Source organism: Felis catus, chromosome C1, assembly GCF_018350175.1.
Source record: "Felis catus isolate Fca126 chromosome C1, F.catus_Fca126_mat1.0, whole genome shotgun sequence".
In the NCBI taxonomy this organism is placed as follows: domain Eukaryota; kingdom Metazoa; phylum Chordata; class Mammalia; order Carnivora; family Felidae; genus Felis; species Felis catus.
Genome location: NC_058375.1, coordinates 162,489,213 through 162,513,717, shown reverse-complemented (window position 1 = coordinate 162,513,717; position 24,505 = coordinate 162,489,213). Strand labels below are relative to the sequence as shown.

Below are 24,505 nucleotides of genomic sequence, written 5' to 3'. Positions count from 1 at the left end.
GACTGGGCCCTTGCTAGAACTTTACCTAAACTGGGCCAGTCAGATTCTCTATCTTGTTAATATGAATTGACCCCCAGTGACTGAGTTGGAAATGGAGTCCTGTTATCAGGTAACTCAGCAGTAGCAAATGGCCTCTCCTGAAAGTCTGCTTAGCTCACTGAGATCTGTGTGACCTGCTTTGTCAAGACACTTTAAAGGTGGTCAAAAGTGCAAGCAAGAAAGATGTAACTGCAAATAGAAAAACAGATGATTGACTCAAGGACTTGATAGTGTGAATTGAAGGGAATGGGTAGATGTGAGAGACACTGAGATTGAAAAAGTAGCTATATTTGGCTCAAAGACAGTGATAAGTTGAAGATGATTCTACTACTCTACGACTGGGGAACACTTTCAATTAGTAGTGGAGTGGCTGGTTGCTGGGCAGAGCGGGCTCTCTGGGATTTTTCAGCTTTTTAAGTAATGGTTCCTCTCTGTTTCCATAAGCAGCAGTGTGAAAACCAACTATAGAACCTCACCACTAAAACAGCAGTAAATGATTAGGAATTACTCTGCTAGGACTAGTCATAATTTTATACTGATGGTGGGTACAAAATGTGGGCTAGTTAGCTCCCCTCTGTTTCATAGCTAGAGTGTACTCAGATCCCTGTTTTATAAATGTATGCTTCAGGGGCACCTGGGTAGCTCAGTCAGTTAAGCGTCTGATTTCGGCTCAGGTCATGATCTCATGGTTTGTGGGTTCGAGCCCTGCATTGGGCTCTGTGCTGACAGCTCAGGGCCGGGAGCCTGCTTCAGGTTCTGTATCTCCTTCTCTCTTTGCCCCTCCCCTGCTCATGCTCTGTCTCTCAAAAATGAATAAACATTAAAAAAAAATTAAAAAATGCATGGTCCTGGCAACAAAGGAGCTAGATTGAGAGAATATAAACAGTGCATGTTTATGAATGATATTAAAAAAATCAAATCAAGTTGCCTGTGTCTTTGAGAATTCCAAATTTACAGAAGCAGCTTTTTAACCTACCTCAGTAGATCATTTTCATAGGGCTATGAAAAACCTTAATGCTGGGGTTCCTGGGTGGCTCTGTGAGTTAAATGTCTGACTTTGGCTCAGGTCATGCTCTCATGGTTTGTGAGTTCGAGCCCTGCCATCAGCTCTCTGCTGTAAGCACAAAGCTTGCTTTGGATCCTCTGTCCCCCTCTCTCTGTGCCCCTACCCCACTTGTTCTCTCTCAAAATAAATAAATAAACTTAAAAAAGATTGAAAAAACCGTAATGCAATTTTATTATAAATAATGGCTCAGTTGTTGCTTATAAGGAGTTTATATTAGAAAAAAATTTGGCTTAAAGGGAACAAATCTTTCAGTTAGATTGGGTCTGAAATCTGGCCTCTGTCATTTACTAGTTGTGTGACATCCAAATTACATTGCCTTTATGATACTGTTCCCTCATCTATAAAATGGGATAGCAACCAGTTCATATTTTTTCCCTTTATTACGAATATCTTTGCTTTTTTATTTTTCAGTAGTCTCTTCAAGGGGCTCCAACTTACAACCGCCCCCCCCCCCCCAATCAAGAGTCACGTGCTCTACCACTGAGCCAGCCAGGCGCCCCATGAACTAGTCTCCTTGAAAGAAGCTTCTAGGGTCACAATTTTGGGAAAGGTATTACATTCATTGCAACAAATACTTGAACGTTTACAGACGGAATTCCTTCTACAGATGGAGCTCATGGTGTAGTATGTGTGCGTGAGATCGGATGGAACCCTAGTATTAACAATACCCTTTATGGACTACTTATGAGCCCTTCCTGTATGTGCCAGGTACTGTTGTTGTAAGCTTCACACATATCTCGTTTTATCCTCATAGTAACCTCCTAAGGTGGGTCTCAATAGTCTCACTTTTATCAAAGAGGAAATTAAAGCTCAGAGAGGTTACTTTGTCCAGGGTCACAAGTAGTGGAATCCAGATGGGAACCTGTTTCCCAAATTCCAAAGCCCCTTGCTCATAACCATCCAGAGGAAAAGTAGGGGAAACTGGCTCTATTAAATGCATTCTTTGATCCAGTGCCTGTAAAACGCCTGGACAATAAAGTGATGAAGGAGTCCTTAGATCACAAGCTTCCCTTGGCCTTTTTTTTTTCCCCCTTTAGTTAAGTTTATTTAACAGCTTCTCACCATTTGGGTTGACTCAAGAAAGTTGTAAGAAAAGGATGGCAAGCTGGGGTCTTGGCCCCGGAGGACTCGGTTAGCAGCCAGGAGGTCCGCAGGTTTGGCACGGCTGTTCGCCAGACCTCGTGAGACCCGTCTCGGGGCGGGCGGTCTGGCCGAGGGCGCTTCGAGGTCCAGCGGGTGAAATGTGCGGCTGCAGGCCAACGAATGAGCGTGTGCGGCAACGCCGGGCGCGCTCCGGGAGGGAAGCAGAGACCCGGGTCCCAGGAGCTCCACGTGCTGAGAAGGCGGAAGACGCGCGCTCCCGGGGCCAGCGGAGCGGGAGGGCAGGATGAGTTGGGGAGACAGTCAGACGGGCTCCAGCTCCGGCTCCTCCTCCCGCCTGCTCGGGCGCCTCGCGACTCCTCCCACCCTGCTCCCGCCTCCCGGCTCGTCGGGCCAATGGACCGGGTGGGCAGGAGCGAGGGGCGGGGCGGGGCGCGCGATCTGCGCGCAGGTGCCGCCCGGCGCCCGGCCCGCCCGTTCCGCCGCCGCCGCCGCCGCCGCTGCTGCTACAGCCGCTACCGCCGTCGTGCGTGCTGCTCGGCGGAGGGGCCGGGCCTGCGCTTTCTCCTCCTTCCTCCCCTCCTCTCGCTGCCGGCAGTACCCGTCTACCCTGCCGCTGGGACCCCGTGTCATCGCCCGCCCCGAGCACGGTGAGTCCCTCAGCGAGCCCGCGGGTGTCCCCTCCGCCGAGTCTTCGGCGCCCCAGCTCGTGGCCCTGAGGCCGGCGTGAGGCCAGGGCCGGGTGGCCGGGTGGCCGGGTGGCCGGGATGGGCGAGGGCAGCGGGAAACGTGTGGTGTGTGGATGAATGAGGCGCTCTTGGACTAGGCCGCGCGTCCCGAGAGCGGCCCACGCCTCCGCCCGGCACACTGGGGAAAGCCTTCTTGAGAGGCCGGATGGCCAGTGGCCCAGTCCACGGGGGTAGATGTTGGGTGGAGGCCCGCTTTGGCTGGGCTGCCGGCCACCCCTCGGTAGGAGGCCAGAGGACTGGAGAGGCTCTGCTCTTGCAGAGGCCTGGGCTTTGAAGCTGGGAACAGGTGTGAGTTAAGACCCTGAGACGGGAGGTCCCTGGCCCTAGGGGTCAGAGATCAAGAGGCTGGAATACCACTTGTGAGCAGGGCGTCAGTGTGGCCGCTGGAGGTTCAGCAGGCGCCAGAAGACGGGGACAGTTTTAGTTCCTAGTTTGTAGAACGTGAGGTTAGCAGTCCTCATGAGTTCAGCTTGCAGTAGTAAAGTGGGATTAATTCTGCACGGAGGAACTTGGAGCCAGATTAGCAGGGACCTAGAAAGTTTCAGTTTGTAAATAAAAAGAGTTAGTGGATTCATTTAGAACTAGAAATAACCAGAGCGTGGATTCTGGAGGTTGCTTGTGAGGACCCTTGAGTCGTATCTACAGTGCCAAAGGTGGGAGAGACGTGGTCGCCAAGACTCTGATACTGGTGTGTGCTCATCCGTGTGAAAATGGTGCTTGTGGGGAAAATGGGAAAGAATGGGTTCCAGGTACGAGGAGTGGTTTGGGGAGAGGTGACTTGGTTGCAGGTTGTACTAGAATGGATTTTCTTTGACTCTCTTTTCTCTATTCCTGCTTCTGAACGCTTTCATTCTTGTGACCTTATATCGGGTTAAGAAAGAAAGAATTTTGTGAACAATATGGATGGAAGATTGGCAGCTAAATTTTATTTTTGATTTATGGTGTCACATATTTTTAGATTAATCTTTCTGGGACTTCTTAGGAGTGACTGCTTTGACAACTGTCAGAATCAGACCTGTTTCTAGAACTTTTAAAATACTTTTTAAAAAATAAAGTGGATTTAGCTCTGTGACAGTTTTGGATTGGTATATACAGTATGTTTTATTTTAAATCTGTTATTCAGTAATATCTTTTGTGTGATGAAATGTTTTTGGTTAATGGGGATAGTAAAAGATTTTGTTTATATATATGTTTTGACATTTCAGATGCCCCCCAAAAAGGGAGGTGATGGAATTAAACCACCCCCAATCATTGGAAGATTTGGAACCTCCTTGAAAATTGGTATTGTTGGATTGCCAAATGTTGGGTAGGTGAATGTTGTTGGGCTTTACTCTTGTTCATCTTGTAAATATTTTGGGTCTTGTTGTAGAAATGGGAACTTATGTGGTAATTAAAACTTAAATTGCAAAGAGGCTGGGAAGCTGGAATATTAATGTTGCAAAACAAGGTTTTCATTTGGGTGTATTTTATTTTTGGCTTTCTATACAGATACTGTGTTCAAACTTGAATTACTTATGTTTGTTTCCCTACACTAGAAGAAGAAGCAATGAGAATTGAAACATCAAGTTTTAGATCATCTGTGTTTGCTTGAAACACTGTTGGGAGACACTCAGTATCGAATTTAAGTGGAATTGAAGTAGTTTAAATTTGATTTTGATGCTTGCTGGTATGTAAGGTACCTACCTAGGCTGGCTGCCAGAGGCCATTATAGTAGGATAATTTAAGAAGTAGTTCTAAAAGCCCCACTATAGGGGCGCCTGGGTGGCGCAGTCGGTAAAGCGTCCGACTTCAGCCAGGTCACGATCTCGCGCTCCGTGAGTTCGAGCCCCGCGTCGGGCTCTGAGCTGATGGCTCGGAGCCTGGAGCCTGTTTCCGATTCTGTGTCTCCTTCTCTCTCTGCCCCTCCCCCGTTCATGCTCTGTCTCTCTCTGTCCCAAAAATAAATAAACGTTGAAAAAAAAATTAAAAAAAAAAAAAAGCCCCACTATAAAGTTGATTAATTTTTACTGGAGAAAGAGGTAACAGGTTTGAGTTTAATATTGGAAGTTGCTAGATAAAAGGGTATCTATTATAAAGTGGCTAAATCTGAAAGTTACAGGAGCAAAACTTTGAGTTTTATAGTGTTTAAAGTTGAAACAAATCATTTATTTGCAAATAAGGCAGCGGTAGGAAATATATGTGGAGTTTATCATATAACCTGTGCACATGCAATTTGAATTTTTTTTTAAGGTTTATTTATTTTTTGAGAGACAGAGCACGTGTGGGGGAGGGGCAGAGAGAGAGAGGGAGTCACAGATTCCAAAGCAGACTCCAGGCTCTGGGCTGTCAGCACAGAACTCCACCATGGGGCTCAAACCCATGAACCGGGATCATGACCTGAGCCAAAGTCAGATGCCCAACCGACTGAGCTACTGAGGTACCCCTGGATGTTCAGTTTACTTTTTTCATTATTTGTCCTATTTTGTTTAATGTTTATTTTGAGAGAGAGTGTGCGTGCGAGTGGGGGATGGGGAGAGAGAGAGGGAGAGAGAGAATCCCAAGCAGGCTCTGTGCTGGCAGCCCAGAGCCTGATGGGGGGCTGGATCTCACAAACTGGGAGATCATGACTGGAGCCGATATCAAGAGTTGAACGCTCAGCTGACTGAGCCACCCAGACACCCCTGTCCTTCTATTTTAATACCTTTTACTAATCTTAAAATATGAAATGTCTCAAAACTGATGAGGGTGGAGTAATGGTAACAGATCCAGTATGGATTAAAAAAAAATTTTTTTTTTAATGTTTATTTGTGAGACACACACACACACACACACACACACACACACACACACACACATACACACACACACACAGAGTGTGAGGGGGGAGGGGCAGAGAGAGAAGGGCAGACAGAATTGGAAGCAGGCTCCAGGCTCTAAGCTCTGAGCTGTCAGCACAGAGCCTGATGCAGGGCTTGAACTCATGGACCATGAGGTCATGACTGAAGTGAAGTTAGAAACTTAACTGACTGAACCATCCAGGCGCCCCTCAGATCCAGTATGGGTTTATTAAGGTGAATGAATATATTTTGGCATGTGCTTTAGGCTTTTCGATTGGTGGCAAGTAGGACAACCATAGTTCTTTCATGTGTTCCTTGGAGCCCCTGTGCTAGAGAATTTTTAGTGAATGAAGCATGGTATGGCCAAGTAAGGCAGTTCTTAAATTCTTATAATGTAAAACATGAGCAAGTGTGGCTGTCCTAATTTCAATCTTTCCTGGAGCTGGAGAGGTTTGCATTTTGAAGGGGTTTCCTGCTGTGATATAGGCTGCTTGCAAAGTAAGACTAAATAGAGAGTGGAAATGTAAGCAAAACAAATAATTAAGCAAAGTACTGTAGGGTGTTGTCAATAAACTTGAAAGCAAGATATGATCATTATGTTGTGAGCTTTATTTCACCGGTAATACAGTTTTTAGATATTAACATATTTTAAAATCATTGCAGTCAATGCAGCTTGGCTTTAAATGGGACTACTTTAAAAAAATGGGACTACTTTATTTAAAAAAAATTTTTTTTTTATCGTTTATGTATTTTTGAGACAGAGACAGAGCATGAACGGGGGAAGGGCAGAGAGAGAGGGAGACACAGAATTGGAAGCAGGCTCCAGGCTCTGAGCCATCAGCCCAGAGCCCAATGCGGGGCTCGAACTCGCAGACCGTGAGATCGTGACCTGAGCTGAAGTCGGACGCTTAACTGACTGAGCCACCCAGGCGCCCCAAACTATATCAGGGTTTTTTTGTTTTTGTTTTTGTTTTTTTTTTTGTAAGATTACACAAGGTCTGGCTGTCTTAAGCAAGAAAAGAGACTTATTGGAAGGATAGAATTGAAGGACAAGCTGAGCAGACCTCAGGAAGAATGGGAACCAGGGTAACGCTGATAGAGATGGGTCCATGTGGAACTCAGCCGTATGAACTGAACTTCTGGTATTTCTTATCCTGCTGCCCCTGCAGTGATTCAGATTCCTGTATAAGGAAACTGGACATGTCTACCTCTGGATAGGCCTATAAGAGATAGATTGGGGAGGGGGTAGTTCTTTAAAAGCTGACCTGCTGATCAAAAGTAAGGACATTTGGTACCAAAACATCTAAAGAATGTCTTGATTTTTAGAGATCTGGACAAATAAGATTTTCTTCTTAGTATACATTAGGCTGATTACTTAGAAATTTAAAGGTAATATTTACAGTTGATAATAGCTGATTTTTATTGAACACTTACTGTATGACATTTACTATTCCGAGTGTCTTGTATGCATTATTTAAATTAATCAGCTCTTTAATACCCCTTTGCCTCTGCCTATTAGAACTTAAATTTTGGGATGCCTGGGTGGCTTAGTTGGTTAAGCGTCTGACTTCGGCTCAGGGCATAAGCTCATGGATCCTGGGTTCAAGCCCCATGTCAGGCTCTGCTGACAGCTGGAGCCTGAGGCCAGTTTTGGATTCTGTGTCTCCCTCTCTCTCTGCCCCTCCCCTGCTCGTGCTCTCTCTCTCAAATAAATAAACATTTTTTAAAAAAAGGACTTAAATTTTTTGAAGGTAAGGGTTATATTGTTCTTGTTTATTGTTATATTTCTAGCACTTAGGCTGGGTATTAGGAATTTATTAGGCATTTAGGAATTATTTGTCAATTGGTAGTTTTTTTCCCCTTGATGTAGTGTGTAGGCCTAATGATAAGGACACATGTTTTAATGGCTGCTTTTAATGAAGTAGAAAGAATACCAAACCATGATATGAAGATTTGGTTTCTAGATTTGTTTTGCCTCCCTCCCCCACCTTTTTTTTTAACCTCACTAAGCCTTTGTAAATTAGCTTCTCTTGGGCCAGGGTATTATTGCGGGTGTGTGTGTGTGTGTATATGTATATGTATATACATATATATTATATGCTGTATATATATTGTATATATATATATGTATATATATATTCTTTATATATAGTCTACATATATATATATGTTCTCTCTATATATATTCTATATATATATATTCCTTAGAACAGTTTTAGCTTTACAGTAGAATTGAGGGGAAGGCAGAGAGATTTCACATATACTCCCTGACCTCATACGTGTATAGCCTCTCCTATTATCAACATTCCCCACCAAAGTGGTACATTTGTTGCAATTGATGAACCTGCATTGACACATGATTATCATCCAAAGTCCACATTATACACTCTTGGCATTGTATCTTCCATGGGTTTAGACAAATGCAAAATGATATGTACCCGCTATATATTTTCACTGCCCTAAAAATGCTCTGTGCTTTGCCTATTCACCCACCCTCCCCAAACACTAATCTTTTTACTGTCTCCATAATTTTGCCTTTTCCAGAATGTCATATAGTTGGAATCTTAAAGCCTTTTCAGATTGGCTCTTTTCACTTAGTAATATGCATTGAAGTTCCCCATGTCTTTTCATGGCTTAAATAGCTCATTTCTTTTTAGTGCTGAATAATATTCCATTTCTGGATGTACCATAGTTTATCCATTCATCAACTGAAGGATATCTTGGCTGCTTCCAAGTTTTGGCAGAAATGAGTAAAACTGCTGTAAGCATCCATGTACAGGTTTTTGTGTGGACATAAGTTTTCAGCTTCTTTGGGTAATTGCCAAGGAGCACAATTGCTGAATTAAATGTTTACTTTTGTAAGAAACTTGTAAGTTTCTTACTTTGTAAGAAGTGGTTGTAGCATTTTGCATTTTCAGCAGCACTGTATGAGAGTTTCTGTTGCTCTTCATCCTTACCAGTATTTGGTGTTGTCAGTGTTCTGGAGTTTGGCCTTTCTAGTAGTTGTATAGTGGTATCCCATTATTAATTTAATTTGAGTTTCCTTGATGACATCTAATGTGAAGCATCGATCTTTCATATGCTTATTTGACATCTCTATGTCTTCTTGGTGAGGTATTTATTAAGGCCTTTGGTCCATTTACAAAAAAATCAGGTTGCTTGTTTTTTTTTTTTTTTTTTTTTTTTAAATTTTGTTTAACATTTATTTATTTTTGAGAGACAGAGAGAGACAGAGCATGAGCCAGGGAGGGGCAGAGAAAGAGGAGACACAGAATCTGAAGCAGGGTGCAGGCTCTGAGCAAGCTGTCAGCACAGAGCCTGATGCGGGGCTCGAACCCACAAACTGTAAGATCATGACCTGAGCCGAAGTTGGATACTCAACTGACTGAGCCACACAGGCGCCCCGTTTGTTTTCTTATTGTGGATTTTTAAGAGTCCTTTGTATATTTTGGATAACAGTTCTTTATCCGATGTGTCTGTTGCAAACACCTTCTTCCAGTCTGTGGCTTGTCTTCTCATTTTCTTGACATGCCTTTCACAGAATAGAAGTTTTTAGTTTCAATGAGGTCGAGCTTTTCTATTATTACTATTTTATTTTATGGGTCATATCTTTGATGTATCTGAAAAGTCATTACCATACCCAGAGTCATCTAGGTTTTCTTCTTTAGGAAGTTTTGTTGTTTTGTGTTTTATGTTTAGGTCTGTGATCTATTTTGAATTAATTTTTGTGAAGGGTGTAAGGTCTGTATCCAGATTTTTTGTTTTTGTTTTCGTTTTCGTTTTTTGCACGTGGATGTTCAGTTGTTCCAGCCCCAGGTTTGTTGAAAAGCTTATCTTTTGCTCTATTGTATTGCCTTTGTTTGAGAAATACATTTTGGTATTCCAGACTTCTTTACCGTACCATGGGGTAGCTCTTCTGGTCGCTACCACTGCGTGAGATGGGTCTGCTGAATGTTTTCTTTCGATTAACTTGGCTTATGCAGTTTTGGGTACAGAAGTGACATGTACTTCTTAGTACATCATATCATGAAGCATATGATGTTGGCTTTTCACTACTGATGTTTATAGTAGGAACAATTTATAGAAGGACTAATGGAAATTCTATCGGCTAGAATTCTGTTGTAAGGAAGAGCTCCCCATTTTTCATGTGTTTGATTATAATTTGCTTTTATCGGGATTGGATTTTTATTTTTTTCTGTTGCTTATAATCTGTTACTATTTTACTTATTTTCTTGTTCAGATTGCCCGTATTTGGCCATCAGGAGCCTTGCTGTTCATTCATATTCCTTTTATTCTCTATTTTTTGAGTATTTTCTACTTTCTTTTACCACAGTATTTTCCAGGCTATTGGTACTTTCTCTGCCCCAGCATTGGAATACACAAATTTTGGTGTAGACAGATGATTTCATCTCTTTTGTGTACTTAGAAGTGGAATTTCTGTGTTGTACGGTGACCTGTGTTTAGCCATTTGAGGAACTGCATAACTGTTTTCCAAAGTGACTGTGCTGTTTTACATTCCTACTAGCAGTGCATGTGAGTTCCAATTTCTCCACATTCACAGCAGTACTTACTGTCTTTTTTATTATGGCCAAGGTGTAAAGTGGTTTTGAATTGCATTTCCTTCATGCCTAATAATGTTGAGCATCTTTTCATGTGGTTATTACACATTCATTTTTTAAAGATTTTCACTGGGGAGAATTCTAGGGACAGTTTTTCTTTTAGCACTTTGAAGTTATCTTCTACTTTTTTCTAGCTTTGCAATGAGAAAACTGTTATTCTTAATCTTAGTTTCTCTGTACATAAGGTTTTGCTTCTTCCTTTAGTTGCCTTTAAAATTTTCTCTTTGATACTGGTTTTCAGCAGTTTGATTTTCATGTGCTTTGGTGTGGTTTTACTTATGCCTCCTTTGCTTGGAGTTTGTTGAGATTTTTAGGTTTGTGAGTTTATGATTTTCATTAAGTTTGTAAAATATTTGGCCAATATTTCTTCAAATGCTCCAGCCACTCTCTGCCCCTCCTCTTGGGACTCTTACAAGTGTGTTAATCCTCTAGATAATAATACTCCACTGAAGCACTGATTATTTTTTTCTCCAATCTTTTTTTCCCTCTGTGCTTCATTTGATAGTTTCTGTTGCTCTGTCTTCATGTTCATTGACCTTTTTTTAGTGTCTCATCTGTTGCTAATCACTTTCAGCGTGTTTTTCAGTTTTATTTTATTTCAGATGTTGTATTTTTCATACAGTAGTTCTGTGTGCAGAGTTTTGATAGCTTTCATTTCACTCTTCATTGTCTTCATATTTCCCTTTGTATCCTTCAAAAAATTCTAAAAAGATTCATAGTATTTAGTAGGGTCATTCTCTGCCAATTCTATCATCTCTATCATTACTTGATTTGTTTGTATTTATTGGCTTTTATCCTGATTTTGGTCTGTATTTACTGGCTTCTTTACATACCTTGTAATTTTTATTCCAGACACTGGATTTTATGTGGAGTACTGAATTTATAGTATTTGTTTAAAGCGTGTTGGACTTTGTTCTGGCATTTAGTTATTTGTGTGTCATTTTGATTGTTTTGAGGTTTCCTATTATGTTTTCTTATGAATTCATAATAGTTTTTGTTCTTGTCCTCCTTTGGCCCTCGTACTAGGATGTGACTCTTTTGAGGACTCTACCCAGGTTCCCTTATATTACATGATCTCTCTGCTGGGGCTGGTAGGACTGTGAACTATTCCATGCTCTGTGTGAGCCTGAGAATTGTTCACTCTGTTGGTTTTGAGTGCCTCCCCCACCCCCGCAACCCCCAGCCTTTTGGAGACTGATTTATTCATATAAAAAGCATTACATAGCCATAGTCTTGAGGATACCTTCTGCTGATCTCCAGAGCCCCCTCTCTCTGCAGCTCCTTCCTTTCTGTTACACTGCCCGATAAATCCTAGCTGGTTTGGCCTCCTCATACTCTCATCTCAGTCTCTTCAACTTGGCATGACTACCAGGTCTTGTTGGTTTTCCCTCCCTGTGCTGTGACTTTGAAATCACTTTTAGGCAGTGAGCGGAGGCAGTTGTAGAGCTTAGTTCATTTGTTGTGCTCTCAGGGAACACCGTCTGTGCTACATACTATCCTCTCTCGGAAAACTGTTACTGTATATGTTTTGTCTAGTTTTATAGCTCTTTATGGCAGGAGGGTGGTTTCATAGTAGAAGGGAAAGTAAACTACCCAGTACCATTTTAAATGAACTTAAATCTTATTGTATGCTTGTCAGCATTCTAGTGCGCCTGCTCTTTTGTGGAAATTTGTGATTTGGGAATTATTTGCTTCCTCTCTCTTTTTCTTTTTTAATTTTTTAAAAATGTTTATTTATTTTTAAGAGAGAGACAGAATGCGAGCAGGGGAGGGGCAGAGAGAGAGACACACACACAAAATCCAAAGCAGGCTCCAGGCTCTGAGCTGTCAGCACAGAACCTGGCATGGGGCTTGAACCCACAAACCATGACATTATGACCTGAGCTGAAGTTGGACGCTTAACCAACTGAGCCACCACGGTGCCCCTTGTTTTCTCTTTTTATTTATTAAAAACATTTTTTTTAAATGTTTACTTATGTTTGAGAGAGAGAGCATGAGCGGGCGAGGGGCAGAGAGAGGGGGAGACACAGAATCTGAAGCAGGCTCCAGGCTCTGAGTGACACCACAGAGCCCGACATGGGGCTTGAACCCACAGACTGTGAAATCATGACCTGAGCCAAAGTCCGACGCTTAAGCAACTGAGCCACCCAGCCCCATTTGTTTTCTCTTTTTAATGTGTTCTGAATAATCTTTTGGATGACAAGTCTGCTCTCCTTTTCACTCTCGACTGTGATTTCGGCAGTAATTACATCCCTTAACAGTACTTGATAGATGGCTTTCTTTTAAATCTTAATTTTCAGTGTTTTTTTTTTTTTTCAGAATTCTGGTCTCTGTTGTTGTGTTGCCATGTAATTTCAGATAGATTTTTGTTTTTTTTGCTCATTTATTTATTTACTATTAACTGTAGATTTTATTTGGATTTCACCAGGTTTCCCACTAATATCCTTTTTTTCTAGTACAGATCTTTTAAAGGTCATGGAAGTTTTTATTTATTTTTGAAATGAATGGATGTAGGTATTTTGTATAATGTCTCTCATTTCAAGTTTGATGTTTTTTCATGGTGTGAACTTAAAAAAATACATGGTAAGAAACACAATATAAAAGTTACTCTTTAAACTTTCTTAAGTGTACAGTTCAGTGGGGCTGTTATTAGGTAACAGATCTCTAGATCTCTTTCACCTTGCAGATCTAGAACTCCCTACCTATTGAACAACAACTTCCCATTTCCCCCCCTCCCTAGCCCTTGTCAACCACCATTCTCCTTTCTGTTTACATGATTTTGACTCCTGTAGCTATCTCAGAGGTGGAGTCATACAGTATTTGCCCTTTTGTGACTGGCTTATTTCACTCAGCACTGAGCATGAGCACAGTGTCCTCAAAGTTTATCTGTGTTTTAGCATGGGACAGAATTTATCTTTGGAAGGCCAAATAGTATTCTGTTGTATGTATATACCACATTTTCTTTATCCATGCATCTGTTGATAGACATTTGGGTTGCTTCTACCTCTTGGCTATTGTGAATAACACTGCAATGAATATGGAAGTAGAAATATCTCTTCAAGATCCTGCTTTGAATTTTGTATGAATACCCTGAAGTCGAGTTATTGGATCATGTGATAATTCTACTTTTAGTGTTTTGAGGAACATTCTTACTGTTTTTCATAGTGGCTGCAAAACTTTATATTCTATCAATAGTGTACTAGAGTTCCTATTTCTCTACATCTGGCCCAGCACTTGTTATTTTCTGTTTTTTGATGATAACCGTCCTAATGAGTGTGAGATAATATCTTATTGTGGTTTTGATTTACATTTTTCTGATGATTAGGGATGTTAAGCATCTTTTAATATGCTTATTGGCCATTTGTTTATCTTCTTTAGAGAAATGTTTATTCAAGTCCTTTGTCCATGTATGTAACTTTTTAAGGTTACTTTTGTTGTTGTTGACTTATAGGAGTTCTTTATTCTAATATTCTGGATATTAACCCCTTATCAGACATATGATTTGCCATCATTTGTTCCCATTATATAGGTTGTCCTCACTCCCTTGATTATTTCCTTTGATGTGCAGAAGTTGTAAAATTTGATGGAATCTCATTTTTCTATTTTAATTTTTGTTGCCTGTGCTTTTGGTATCATATCTAAGATGTCATTGCCAAGTCCAATGTCATGAGGTCTTTCCCTTATGTTTTCTTCTAGGAGTATTATAGCTTTAGGTCCTACATTTAGGTCCTTAATTCATTTTGAGTTAATTTTTATATATGGTATAAGGTAAGGCTCCAACTTCATTCTTTTGCATGTGGCTGTCCAGTTTTCTCAACATCATTTGTTGAAGAGACAGTTTCTTCCCCATTTTGTGGTCTTGGCAGCCTTGTTGATGATCATTCGACCATATATGTAAGGGTTTATTTCTGAGCTCTCTACATACTATTCCACTGGTCTCTGTGTCTATCTTTATGTTAGTTCCACATTGTTTTTACTATTGTAGCTTTACTGTAACTTTGTAATATATTTTGATAACAGAAATCATGCTATGGACTTTTGGGAATAATACCATGGAGGTGAAGTATCTTTCTCATGGCATCATATTGAGGGGTATATGATATCGACACAACTTATTACTGGCGATATTAACCTTGATCACTGGGTAAGGTGGTATCTGCCAGATTTCTTCACTGTAGAAGTACCCTTTTTTCCTTTCTATACTCCATGAAGTAGAAGCAAGTCACTAAGTCCAACCCACACTCAAGAAGAAGGGCATGAAGCTCCACCTCCAGAAGGAAGGAGTATCAAAAAATTTATGGACATTTGTTAAAACCACCCACAGTATTATTAATATGATAGGGGAAGGATATTTTGAGGCTATTCAAGTATCCTGTTTCTCTTTACAGTTTCCCTGACTAAATTTTATTATTCCTCAGTGGATTTTGCCTGCCCCAGTTATTTTAGTATGGTGTTCCAATGGTGATTTTCTACTTCCCCTATTCCTTTTATGTTATTATTTGAAATCCGTAAGGAAGATTTATCTTTCCCCCCGTATTTAGTTATTTATTTGATTGTTTACGTAGTTCTATTTGGACTCACTGAAATTCGTTTTATTCTTTGGGTTGCAATCCAGTGTCCTCAGTATTTATTTTGTTACCCAAATTTTTCTGGCTTTGACCATTGGGAATTCTTTCAGGTTGCCTCCTGTGTCCTCTTGACAAACCCGCATCTTTGTTTTTGTTTTTGTTTTCTTTCTTGACCATTTCCTCTCTGACACTGTAAGATGTTTCAGGCTATTATTATATTTTTCCTGTCCCAGCCTTGTCTCCAGGAAGCCCTGGTTCTGTAATTGGAGAATGGTATTTAGAAACTAAGATCCGGCTCTGTGTATGATTTTCGCTGCTGAGGTGTTACTGCTTGTAGACCCTGTCACCTCATAGAGTTAGAAAATACATGTGGTTATACTAACTCATGTATACAGGTATTGGTATCCATTTCTGTCAGCTGTGTTTATTTCTGTTACCTATCAGATAGATACTTTTTGACAGTTTAGTGAAAGAACATTCTACTTTCTTCCATGTTTTGGACGTGTGTTTTATAAATGGTTAATTCAGAATGCTGTGGGAATTTGCATTGGCATCCTGACTTCCCAATACATATTGTAATTTTGCATAAGATTTTAGATAAAACAGCTTTTCAGTCAGATTTACTTTATTACAGTAATATATGTAATTTCACAAATATTTAAGTCCTAAATGGAGGGGGCACTCATTAAGTCTAGACTCTTTTTTTCTTTTTAATGCTGTCATTGCTGAAATAATATTTATGTAAGCCCGTTCTTTTATAAGAGAGAGTCTTAACAATTTTGAATCTTTCTTCTATTTTGAAGCTTTAATAATAACCTTAAGGGATCTAAATGTGTGTGTGTGTGTGTGTGTGTGTGTGTGTGTGTGTGTGTGTGTGTGTAAAATCCTCATTTCACAAAAGACTTATGGGCTTTAACATGCTAGATGAGGGCAAAGCTTTTAAATTCTTTGCTTTTACAAGGCTTTCTTTTAATAGATTTGAATGGATCAAAATGTCTTAACTTGTCACTGAAGCCTCTAGTAATAATCCTTAGAAAAATTTCCTTTTTCTAGTTCCTTATTTTTACTTTTTTGTATTCATAAAACTCTTGGAAGGTACAAATGACCTTTTATGAAATTTAAAATCGATGGCCGAGTTGAGACATTTTGTATAGATGGGGATTTGTCTTCCAAGTTTAGTTTGACTGTATATAAGAATTTTTTCAGCCTAAGAGATAATGGGACTTTCTTTTGCTATGTTTTTCTGTATGTTTTAAGGGATAATTTTTTTGTCTAAGCATAAAACATTTTTGTTAAGGTGGGCAGTCAAAAATACTATCTTTTTGTTTTTTAAGTTTATTTATTTTGAGAGTGAGTATGCACGAGTAGGGGAAGGGGAGAGAGAGAGAGAGAATCACATGTGGGGATTGAACTCATGAACTGTGAGATCGGGACCTGAGTCAAAGCTGGACACTTAACTGACTGAGCCATCCAGGTGTCCCCAAAATACTATCTTAATGATAGCCATAAATTTGAAAATAACTCCATAAATCCTCTGGCCTTTTTATATTGTAATTACGATGACTGTGGTAATACTACAATTTTTAAATTGTAATACTACAATTTTTCAATTTAAATTTTAGGACTAGAATATAAAAAAATACAATTGTGCCCCCCACAAAAGGCACAAGTGTTCTGTGTTTGTATTAATTAATATATTTACATTTTACTTTAAGTGTTTCTACTGTAACATTATTTTATAATATTTTCATTGCAGGAATAAAGTGTTCTAGTTAAATTTTAGATAAATAGGACTGATGGGTGATTCTGGCAACCAGTTTATTTTTTTGTGGGGAGAGGAATAAGCTAAAGGGAGTGGATCAGTTTATGTCACCATTTAGTTCAGCACATTTTATAGTTTTCCCTGTTGGGAGAAATATACTGAGATATTTCTGAAATATCTCAGAAAACTGGTCATGTTCTTCGGGTCCTCCAGGTCTCCTCTGAAGGAAAGTACCAGGTTGACAATAACGACATAATCTGTAACTATTTCCTCAATTCCTCCAGTTAAAAAAAAAAAATTATGTGTAATGGTAATTTTCATTTTAAATCCTTATCTGAATGCTATAGTCCTGGAAATTTCTGGAGCAAGAAAATGCACTGTAGTGAATTCTCTGCTATCCATATTAGTGATGGAATTGGAAAATAGTACAGACTAGATCAGTTTTACTCTATGATTTTTGACTCTATGATTATCATACTTTAGAAATGTGGTTGATGTTAATAGGAGTTGACATTCTCTGAGCATGTGTTACCTGATAAGAATCTGATAATTAGAGCATTAGCAACAGTTTATTTATTATGAATAGGTTTTTTTCTTGATTTGTTGTACCTTGAAAAATTCACATTTTGGTTTTTCATAATTCACAATTCATAACTCTAGACTTGACAGTAATCTTTATGACTAACAATTAGGAGCTTCAGCTTCCCATTTCCTATTAGACAATTAGCATCTGTTTCCCCAATTCAGAATGCTTGGGAAGTGACCTAACTAGATGCACACCTCTTTTTATGTTAGAGAAGATTATATTAGATACAGGCAAAGTGATACTGGTACTACCAAATACTTTAGGAATAAAATAGTTTTTATAATACGTGAAACTAGCTATCACTTATAACAAAGATTCTTTGGGAAAATGCTTTTCAAGTTTCAGATAGACTGAGATAGGAACATCATCTATAAATCATGAGTTTTACTGTTGTAGTTTTCATTCTTTTCTGTTAGTAAAAAAATTCATTTATAAGCAAATTGCATTCATTTCTCTTATTCTCCACCTTCCTTTTCCTGATTGGTTTTATAATTATCATGGATCTTATTGAGCACTGAAATGAGAATGAGATAAATTTTTCTCAGTGTTAGCCCAAGAATTGATTGAAATTGTTTTTGTTTCTTTTAGGAAATCCACCTTCTTCAATGTATTAACCAATAGTCAGGCTTCAGCAGAAAACTTCCCATTCTGCACTATTGATCCTAATGAGAGCAGAGTACCTGTGCCAGATGAAAGGTTTGACTTTCTTTGCCAGTACCACAAACCAGCAAGGTAAGAAAATCTTTATGCTATTATTTATTTGGTGGCCCTATATAGACGCAGTAAATATGTGTAAATGATGTATTTAAAATCATATACGGGGCGCCTGGCTGGCTTGGTTGCTGGAACATGCATCTCCTCATCTCCGGGTTGTGAGTTCGAGCCACAAGTGTGGTGTAGAGTTTACTTTAAAATAAGTAAGTAAGTAAGTAAGTAAATAAATAAAATCATTTAGAAGTTTTTTTCTCCAGAATTTATGGTTGTATTATGGGTGATTATAAAAATAATGTAGGGCATAGAGAAAGGTGAGGAAGGATACATCTGGCAGTTAACATTGCAGTTACTTTTTTTCTGAGGAGTATGAAGTAGAGGGAGTAAGCAGCCTGTATAATATTCCATTCATGTGGGGCGCCTGGGTGGCTCAGTCGGTTAAGCATCCGACTTTGGCTCAGGTCATGATCTCACGGTCCGCGAGTTCGAGCCCCGCGTCGGGCTCTGTGCTGACAGCTCAGAGCCTGGAGCCTGCTTCGGATTCTGTGTCTCCCTCTCTCTCTGACCCTCTCCCATTCATGCTCTGTCTCTCTCTGTCTCAAAAATAAACAAACACTAAAAAAAAAATAATAATAAAAAATATTCCATTCATGTAAAATTATATGTGTGCATGTATATTCATAGGAAAATATATGAAGCTGTTTGATGGTTATCTTTGGGTAGTGGAATTTTTAGGTGCTTTTTACTTTTTCATATTCTGTATCATTTGAGGTTTTTGTAACAATTTAGTTTGCCTTTAGTTTCTCACTATTTTAGATGTGGTGATAAATCCTAAGTTTCTGTCTCCTTTCCTGAATTTGCCTTCTTGATATTGGCACCTGCATGACTAAATAAGCGCCTCAGACTTGACATGTCCAAAATGGACCTCTTGATTTTCATCCTGCCTGTGCCAAGTTTGTTCTTTAAGACTTTCATATTTCAGTAAATAGCACTATTATTTTCCCAGTTGCTTAAGTCAAAGTCCAAGATTTATCTTTGATATCTCTTTCATCATCTCTAGATCTAGTCTATAAGCAATTCTTATGAGTACTAATCACAAAATATATACCACATTTATTTAGTTTTTCTACTTTCATCCATTTGTTTGAGTATCCATTTTTTTTTTATGAATTAAGAATTATAATGATGATTGCCATATGATTTTATAATTCTATCCATTTGTTTATCATTTATTAGCATTCTTCTGTAAGGAAGAGCTTTCTTGTCTGCATTTATTCACTCATGTATTCATTCATGTGTTACTCAGTTGGTTACAATGTCACAGTCATTGGGCATAGTTCAAATTACATTCCTGAAATTGGCTCCTCAAAGTGACTTCTGTTTTCTTTTTAAGTGTGTGTGTGTGTGTGTGTGTGTGTGTGTGTGTGTTTTAGGTTGTTTATTTATTTTGAGAGAGAGAGAACTCTTGTGCCTGTGTGAGGGGGTGGGGGTGGGGTGGAGAGTGAGAGAGAGAGCCCAATATGGGGCTTGAACTCATGAACTGTGAAGTATGACCTGAGCCGAAACCAAGAGTTGGATGTTTAACCAATTGAACCACCCAAGAGCCCCTGTTTTCTCTTTAAAACCTTTTTATTTTTAAAAGATTGCAAATTATACAAAAGAGGCAAAATTACTCATAGAATGCTTATGTGCCCTTCTCCCAAGTTTCTTTGAACCTTTGAGAGTGAGTTGCAGACATGATGCCACATTGCACTTCCATTCTTCCATTTGTATTTACTAAATACAGACCATTCTCTTACATTCCCACAGTAAATCACCGATCAGGGCATTAACATTGATACAGTATTACCATCTGATTCATAGATTCCATTTAGATTTCTCCAGTTGTCCCATTGATGTGCCTATTTGTTCAGTTCCTTTATATGTAGCCAGTCTTTTGACCCCTCTGGCTTGTTGACTGATTTGGAGCTGCTGATTTGGTCCCTGGCTACTGCTAGATTGCTCTCCTGCCAAGATGCCTTGTACAGGCCCCGGTTGCTATTGTGCTGCCTTTTCTCCCCATTCTGACTCTTTAGATGTGGGCCCTTGTCACTGCTAGACTGTGTGGTCATGTGACATTGCTGAAATTCTTCAGAGACCTGAAGAGAAAAACAATAGCAATAAAGCTCTTAGACTTCAAATTTGTTGAAATTTTAGGCAATGAGGGGATTAACTTCTCAGAATTTCCTTTTTCTTTTGTCAGTGAGCATTGATTAAATGCCTTAATGGAAATAAAAAGATTGAATGGGGGTGTGTGCCTGGGTGGCTTAGTCGGTTAGGCTGCTGACTTGGGCTCAGGTTTTCTCATGGTTTGTGAGTTCGAGCCCCGCGTCGGGCTCTGTGCTGACAGTTCAGAGCCTGGAGCCTGCTTCAGATTCTGTCTCCCCCTCTCTGTCTGCCCCTCCCCCGATCGCACTCTGTCTTTCTCTATCAAAAACAAGTAAACATTAAAAAAATTAAAAAATAAAGTTATATGTGGATATTTGCACGGGGGTTGGCACCCCTCACCCCTGTTTTGCTCCAGGGTCAACTTAATCTCCATATTTACATGACTGACTGACTGGCTTTCATAACTTGGTTTCTAACTTGTGTTAATTGTACCTTATTTTGAGCAAAGCAAAAGTTGTTTCGTATATACCTCTATTTGTGTTGCTGTTGTTAACAACCAGGTTATTACTGTGCTGATAACTGGTTCACATCATTACATACATTTTTTATTTATATAACCTATGTGATGATTTTTTTTAAGTTATTTATTTTGAGGAGGGGGGAGGGGCAGAGAGAGAGGGAGAAGAGAATCTTAAGCAGTCTCCCTGTTGCCAGCACAGAGCCTGACACAGGGCTTGATCCCATGAATGAAATGATGACCGTAGCCGAGATTAAGAGCTGGTTGCTTAACTGACTGGGGCGCCCCAGCCTACATGATGATTAAATGCAAATCCAGATATCCTGTGTTTGAATCCTATTTTTGTTACCACTGGCTGAGTGATCCCCTATATGTAAATAGGTTTCTTAACTCCTCTCAGGCCCAATTTCCTCATCTTTAAGGTAGGTTTAATAAGTAGCACTTACCTAATGGAGTTGTTTTGAACTTTGAGTGATTCATGTAAAGCAGTTAGTCCAGTGCCAGTCACAAGTTACGTTGGCTCATTCTGTGGCGATTACCCTCCCTTGTTTCAGTGTACTCTTTAAATGTTCTCCACTGCTTTTGTGTCTTTATGCATGGGCCAACAGAACAGTATAGTAAAATTAATGGTATGAGGGTTTTTTTTAATGTTTACTTAATTTTGAGAGAGAAAGAGAGCATGTGCACATATGAATGTGCACGAGTGAGGGAGGGGCAGAGAGAGAGACAGGGCGAGAGAATCTGAAACAGGCTCCGTCCGCACTGATAGCAGAGCTCGAACTCACAAACTGTGAGATCATTACCTTAGCTGAAGTCGGATGCTTAACTGACTGAACCACCCAGGAACCCTGAGTTTTTTTTTTTTTTGTTTTAAAAGTTTGTTTATTTTGAGATAGAGAGCAAGTGAGCAGATGAGGGACAGAGAGAGACAGAGGGGGAGAGAGAGAGCCCCAAACAGGTTCGGTTCCACACTGACAGAGTGGAGCTGGATGTGGGGCTTGATCTCACAAAAACAATTTCTTAGTATTGTTTTATAATAAAACCATCTTTTGTTTTTTAGCAAAATTCCTGCCTTTCTAAATGTGGTGGATATTGCTGGACTTGTGAAAGGAGCTCACAATGGGCAAGGCCTGGGAAATGCCTTTTTATCTCATATCAGTGCCTGTGATGGAATCTTTCATCTAACACGTAAGTACAGTTGTTTATTTAATTCATTCATTTCATTAATAGTCAGTTGTATTTCCATTATTGCTCACATATAATTAGAAATGACTGACTAATAGAAGATTTGCCTAGCTTCACAAGATGAATCATGGATTGGTCTGCTAATTGTGACTTCAGTGTTATTTACTATCATTTCCATATAAGAAGGCATATTCCAAAGCAAGTATATGCTGTATTGATACTTCAGTTGAATTTCATCCCTTATTCTGGATTAGATCCACTTGGAAGTGTTTCTATGTGGAAGTAATTTTGTTGATTATAAAGCATTTTGACATTTTCTTAACTTGTGGAACTTTTCTGCATTCTTGGTTTTCTATGTGTTGAGAGGGCAGGATTGATACAGGAGAGGATTCCATTATTTCAGAGGTTATTTATTAGAGATGACAGGGTTAAGGAGAAACTATAGACCAACTATTCCTTAATGGGGGGGGGGGATATACAGCAAAGGGAATAACCTGTTAGAACTAGATGTTAATGTTCTTTTGACTACAAAAGTGAGCCAAGAATATAGTAATTCTCTGATAGAAAGGTTTAGGTTGGGCTTCGGTTAAGGTTCAGGTCAAGACTGCACTGCAGGATATTATAATGGTCTGGTGTTGTAATGAACAAATCCGTGCAAATGAAGGAAACTCGGGTTAGAGGTACAGGCCAGTTGTGGTCTGATTTAGTGCTTTTGTTTGTTTCTGGTCCAAGACTAGATAACTATAGCAATTATAAATGAGCATTTGGAAAATTTGATAGCCATTTGACTGAGAAATTTGTCATTTGAATCTAATAAGTTGTATTAGCATTTATGCTAATTAGTATTATAAAGTACTAATACTAATTTATAAAATAATAAAATAGTAATACTAAATACTAAAATAAATTGTATTAGTATTTACACTAGTACTAATTGTCTAGTATTTTTGTAGGTTTTTTAAAAAATTCATTTGCCTAGTAATTCATTTTTATTGTATTTTACAAAAGTCCACCTCAGATAGTTTGAGAAGCACTGATTTAATTGGGTGGAGGTATATAGACACCTTCTGGAAGGGTTTGAGGTGCAGATGAAGACTAGGGTTATGGTTGGGGTTGCTTGGGTGGGAGGGTGGAATTCAATAATGTAGAGTAGTGTTACTTAAAGCCTTACATTGGTAAGAGCCTTTGTTTTCTCGACACTTTGACTTTTTACTGGTTCTGGTGACTGATGTGAGAGTTTCAAAGAGATTTGGAATCAAGTGTGACTCCTGGGTTTTTGGACTGGGCCAGTTGAATGAATCTTGATGCCATTCACTGAAATGTTAAATGTAGAAGGACCAAGAAGTCTTGGGAGAGAGTTGATGAGGTCAGTTTGGGACAGTTTCTTTGCATTTTTGAGCCTAGGACATACAGATAGAAGATATCTTTAAGAAAGTAGGATTGATAAGGCAGGTGTGACAGGAAGATGGGGGTAAGAGAACTGAAGTTTTGGGTGTGAGAGGGATTGAACTGATGGATGGGATAGAGCTTGACATGAGGTAGGAGGGAACATAGGAGAGGACTGAAAAATGGAAGGGTCATGGATCTGATTACCTGAGGAGGTTCAAGAACAGATATGTTGGGTATAATGGGGTGTGTGTTTAGAAAGGGATATTTGGGGGCACCTGGGTGGCTCAGTTGGTTAAGTATTTGACTTCAGCTCAGCTCATGATCTTGCGGTTTGTGAGTTCGAGCCTCGTGTTGGGCTCTGCTGACAGCCTGGAGCCTACTTTGGATTCTGTGTCTCTCTCTCTCTCTGCCCTTCCCCACCCATGCTCTGCGTCTCTCTCTTAAAAATAAATAAACATTAAAAAAAAGGAAAGGGGGGCGCCTGGGTGGTGCAGTCGGTTAAGCGTCCGACTTCAGCCAGGTCACGATCTTGCGGTCCGTGAGTTCGAGCCCCGCGTCAGGCTCTGGGCTGATGGCTCAGAGCCTGGAGCCTGTTTCCGATTCTGTGTCTCCCTCTCTCTCTGCCCCTCCCCCGTTCATGCTCTGTCTCTCTCTGTCCCAAAAATAAATAAACGTTGAAAAAAAAAATAAAAAAAAAAATAAAAAGGAAAGGGATATTTGACTTAAAATTTTCTGAAGTGGAGCAGTTCAGGGTGATGGTAAGATCCTGATAATGGCCTAAAACCATCAGTAAATGTAATCAAGTCTTTGGTTTGTTATCTGTTGTATAACATTCATCTGTTTTTCTAACCCTTAGGGAAAATGAATTTGGTTAGGAGCATATATACTTTATTGCATTTCATTCAGGCTAAAACTATTATAAAGAAAAAAAAAAGTCTGTTTAAACTAGATACCCTGGTTTCTTATAGTAATTTGATTTCAGTGGTATTAACTTGTAAAAATATGCATCTTAAAATTGATGATATACGGTATATATTATTGTATAGTGCATAGAACCTAGGATGATAGTTGTATAACCAGAATTTTCAAAACATCTTCATGGAATTACAATCAGTAAAAAAGACTTGTAGAGATTAAATAGATACAATGATTACCTTGAAGCTGTGAAAATTGGGAATTCTTTAATTCTAAATTATAATATATTTTTGTCTTTAACAATCAGATTATGGAATGAGTATGAAAAAAAAGA

At 39.4% G+C, this 24,505-nt stretch overlaps 2 protein-coding genes across 2 annotated transcripts in view; one reads left to right on the top strand and one right to left on the bottom strand.

Moving 5' to 3' along the window:
* Positions 1 to 2,237: 2,237 nt before the first annotated feature.
* LOC123379108 (basic salivary proline-rich protein 4-like) lies at positions 2,238 to 3,655 on the bottom strand. Its single transcript, XM_045033684.1, has 2 exons — positions 3,582 to 3,655; positions 2,238 to 3,231 (listed from the first exon to the last, which is right to left on the bottom strand). Exons 1-2 carry the CDS (start codon positions 3,653 to 3,655, stop codon positions 2,238 to 2,240), a joined length of 1,068 nt encoding a protein of 355 aa, XP_044889619.1.
* The window catches only part of OLA1 (Obg like ATPase 1), a 172,928-nt gene continuing 151,093 nt past the window's right edge, over positions 2,671 to 24,505 (top strand). Inside the window, exons 1-4 of the mRNA XM_023259469.2 lie at positions 2,671 to 2,856; positions 4,161 to 4,261; positions 17,895 to 18,038; positions 21,743 to 21,870. Of these exons, the coding sequence (XP_023115237.1) occupies positions 4,161 to 4,261; positions 17,895 to 18,038; positions 21,743 to 21,870 (373 nt within the window). The 5' untranslated portion in view covers positions 2,671 to 2,856. The remainder of the gene's footprint in view (positions 2,857 to 4,160; positions 4,262 to 17,894; positions 18,039 to 21,742; positions 21,871 to 24,505) is intronic.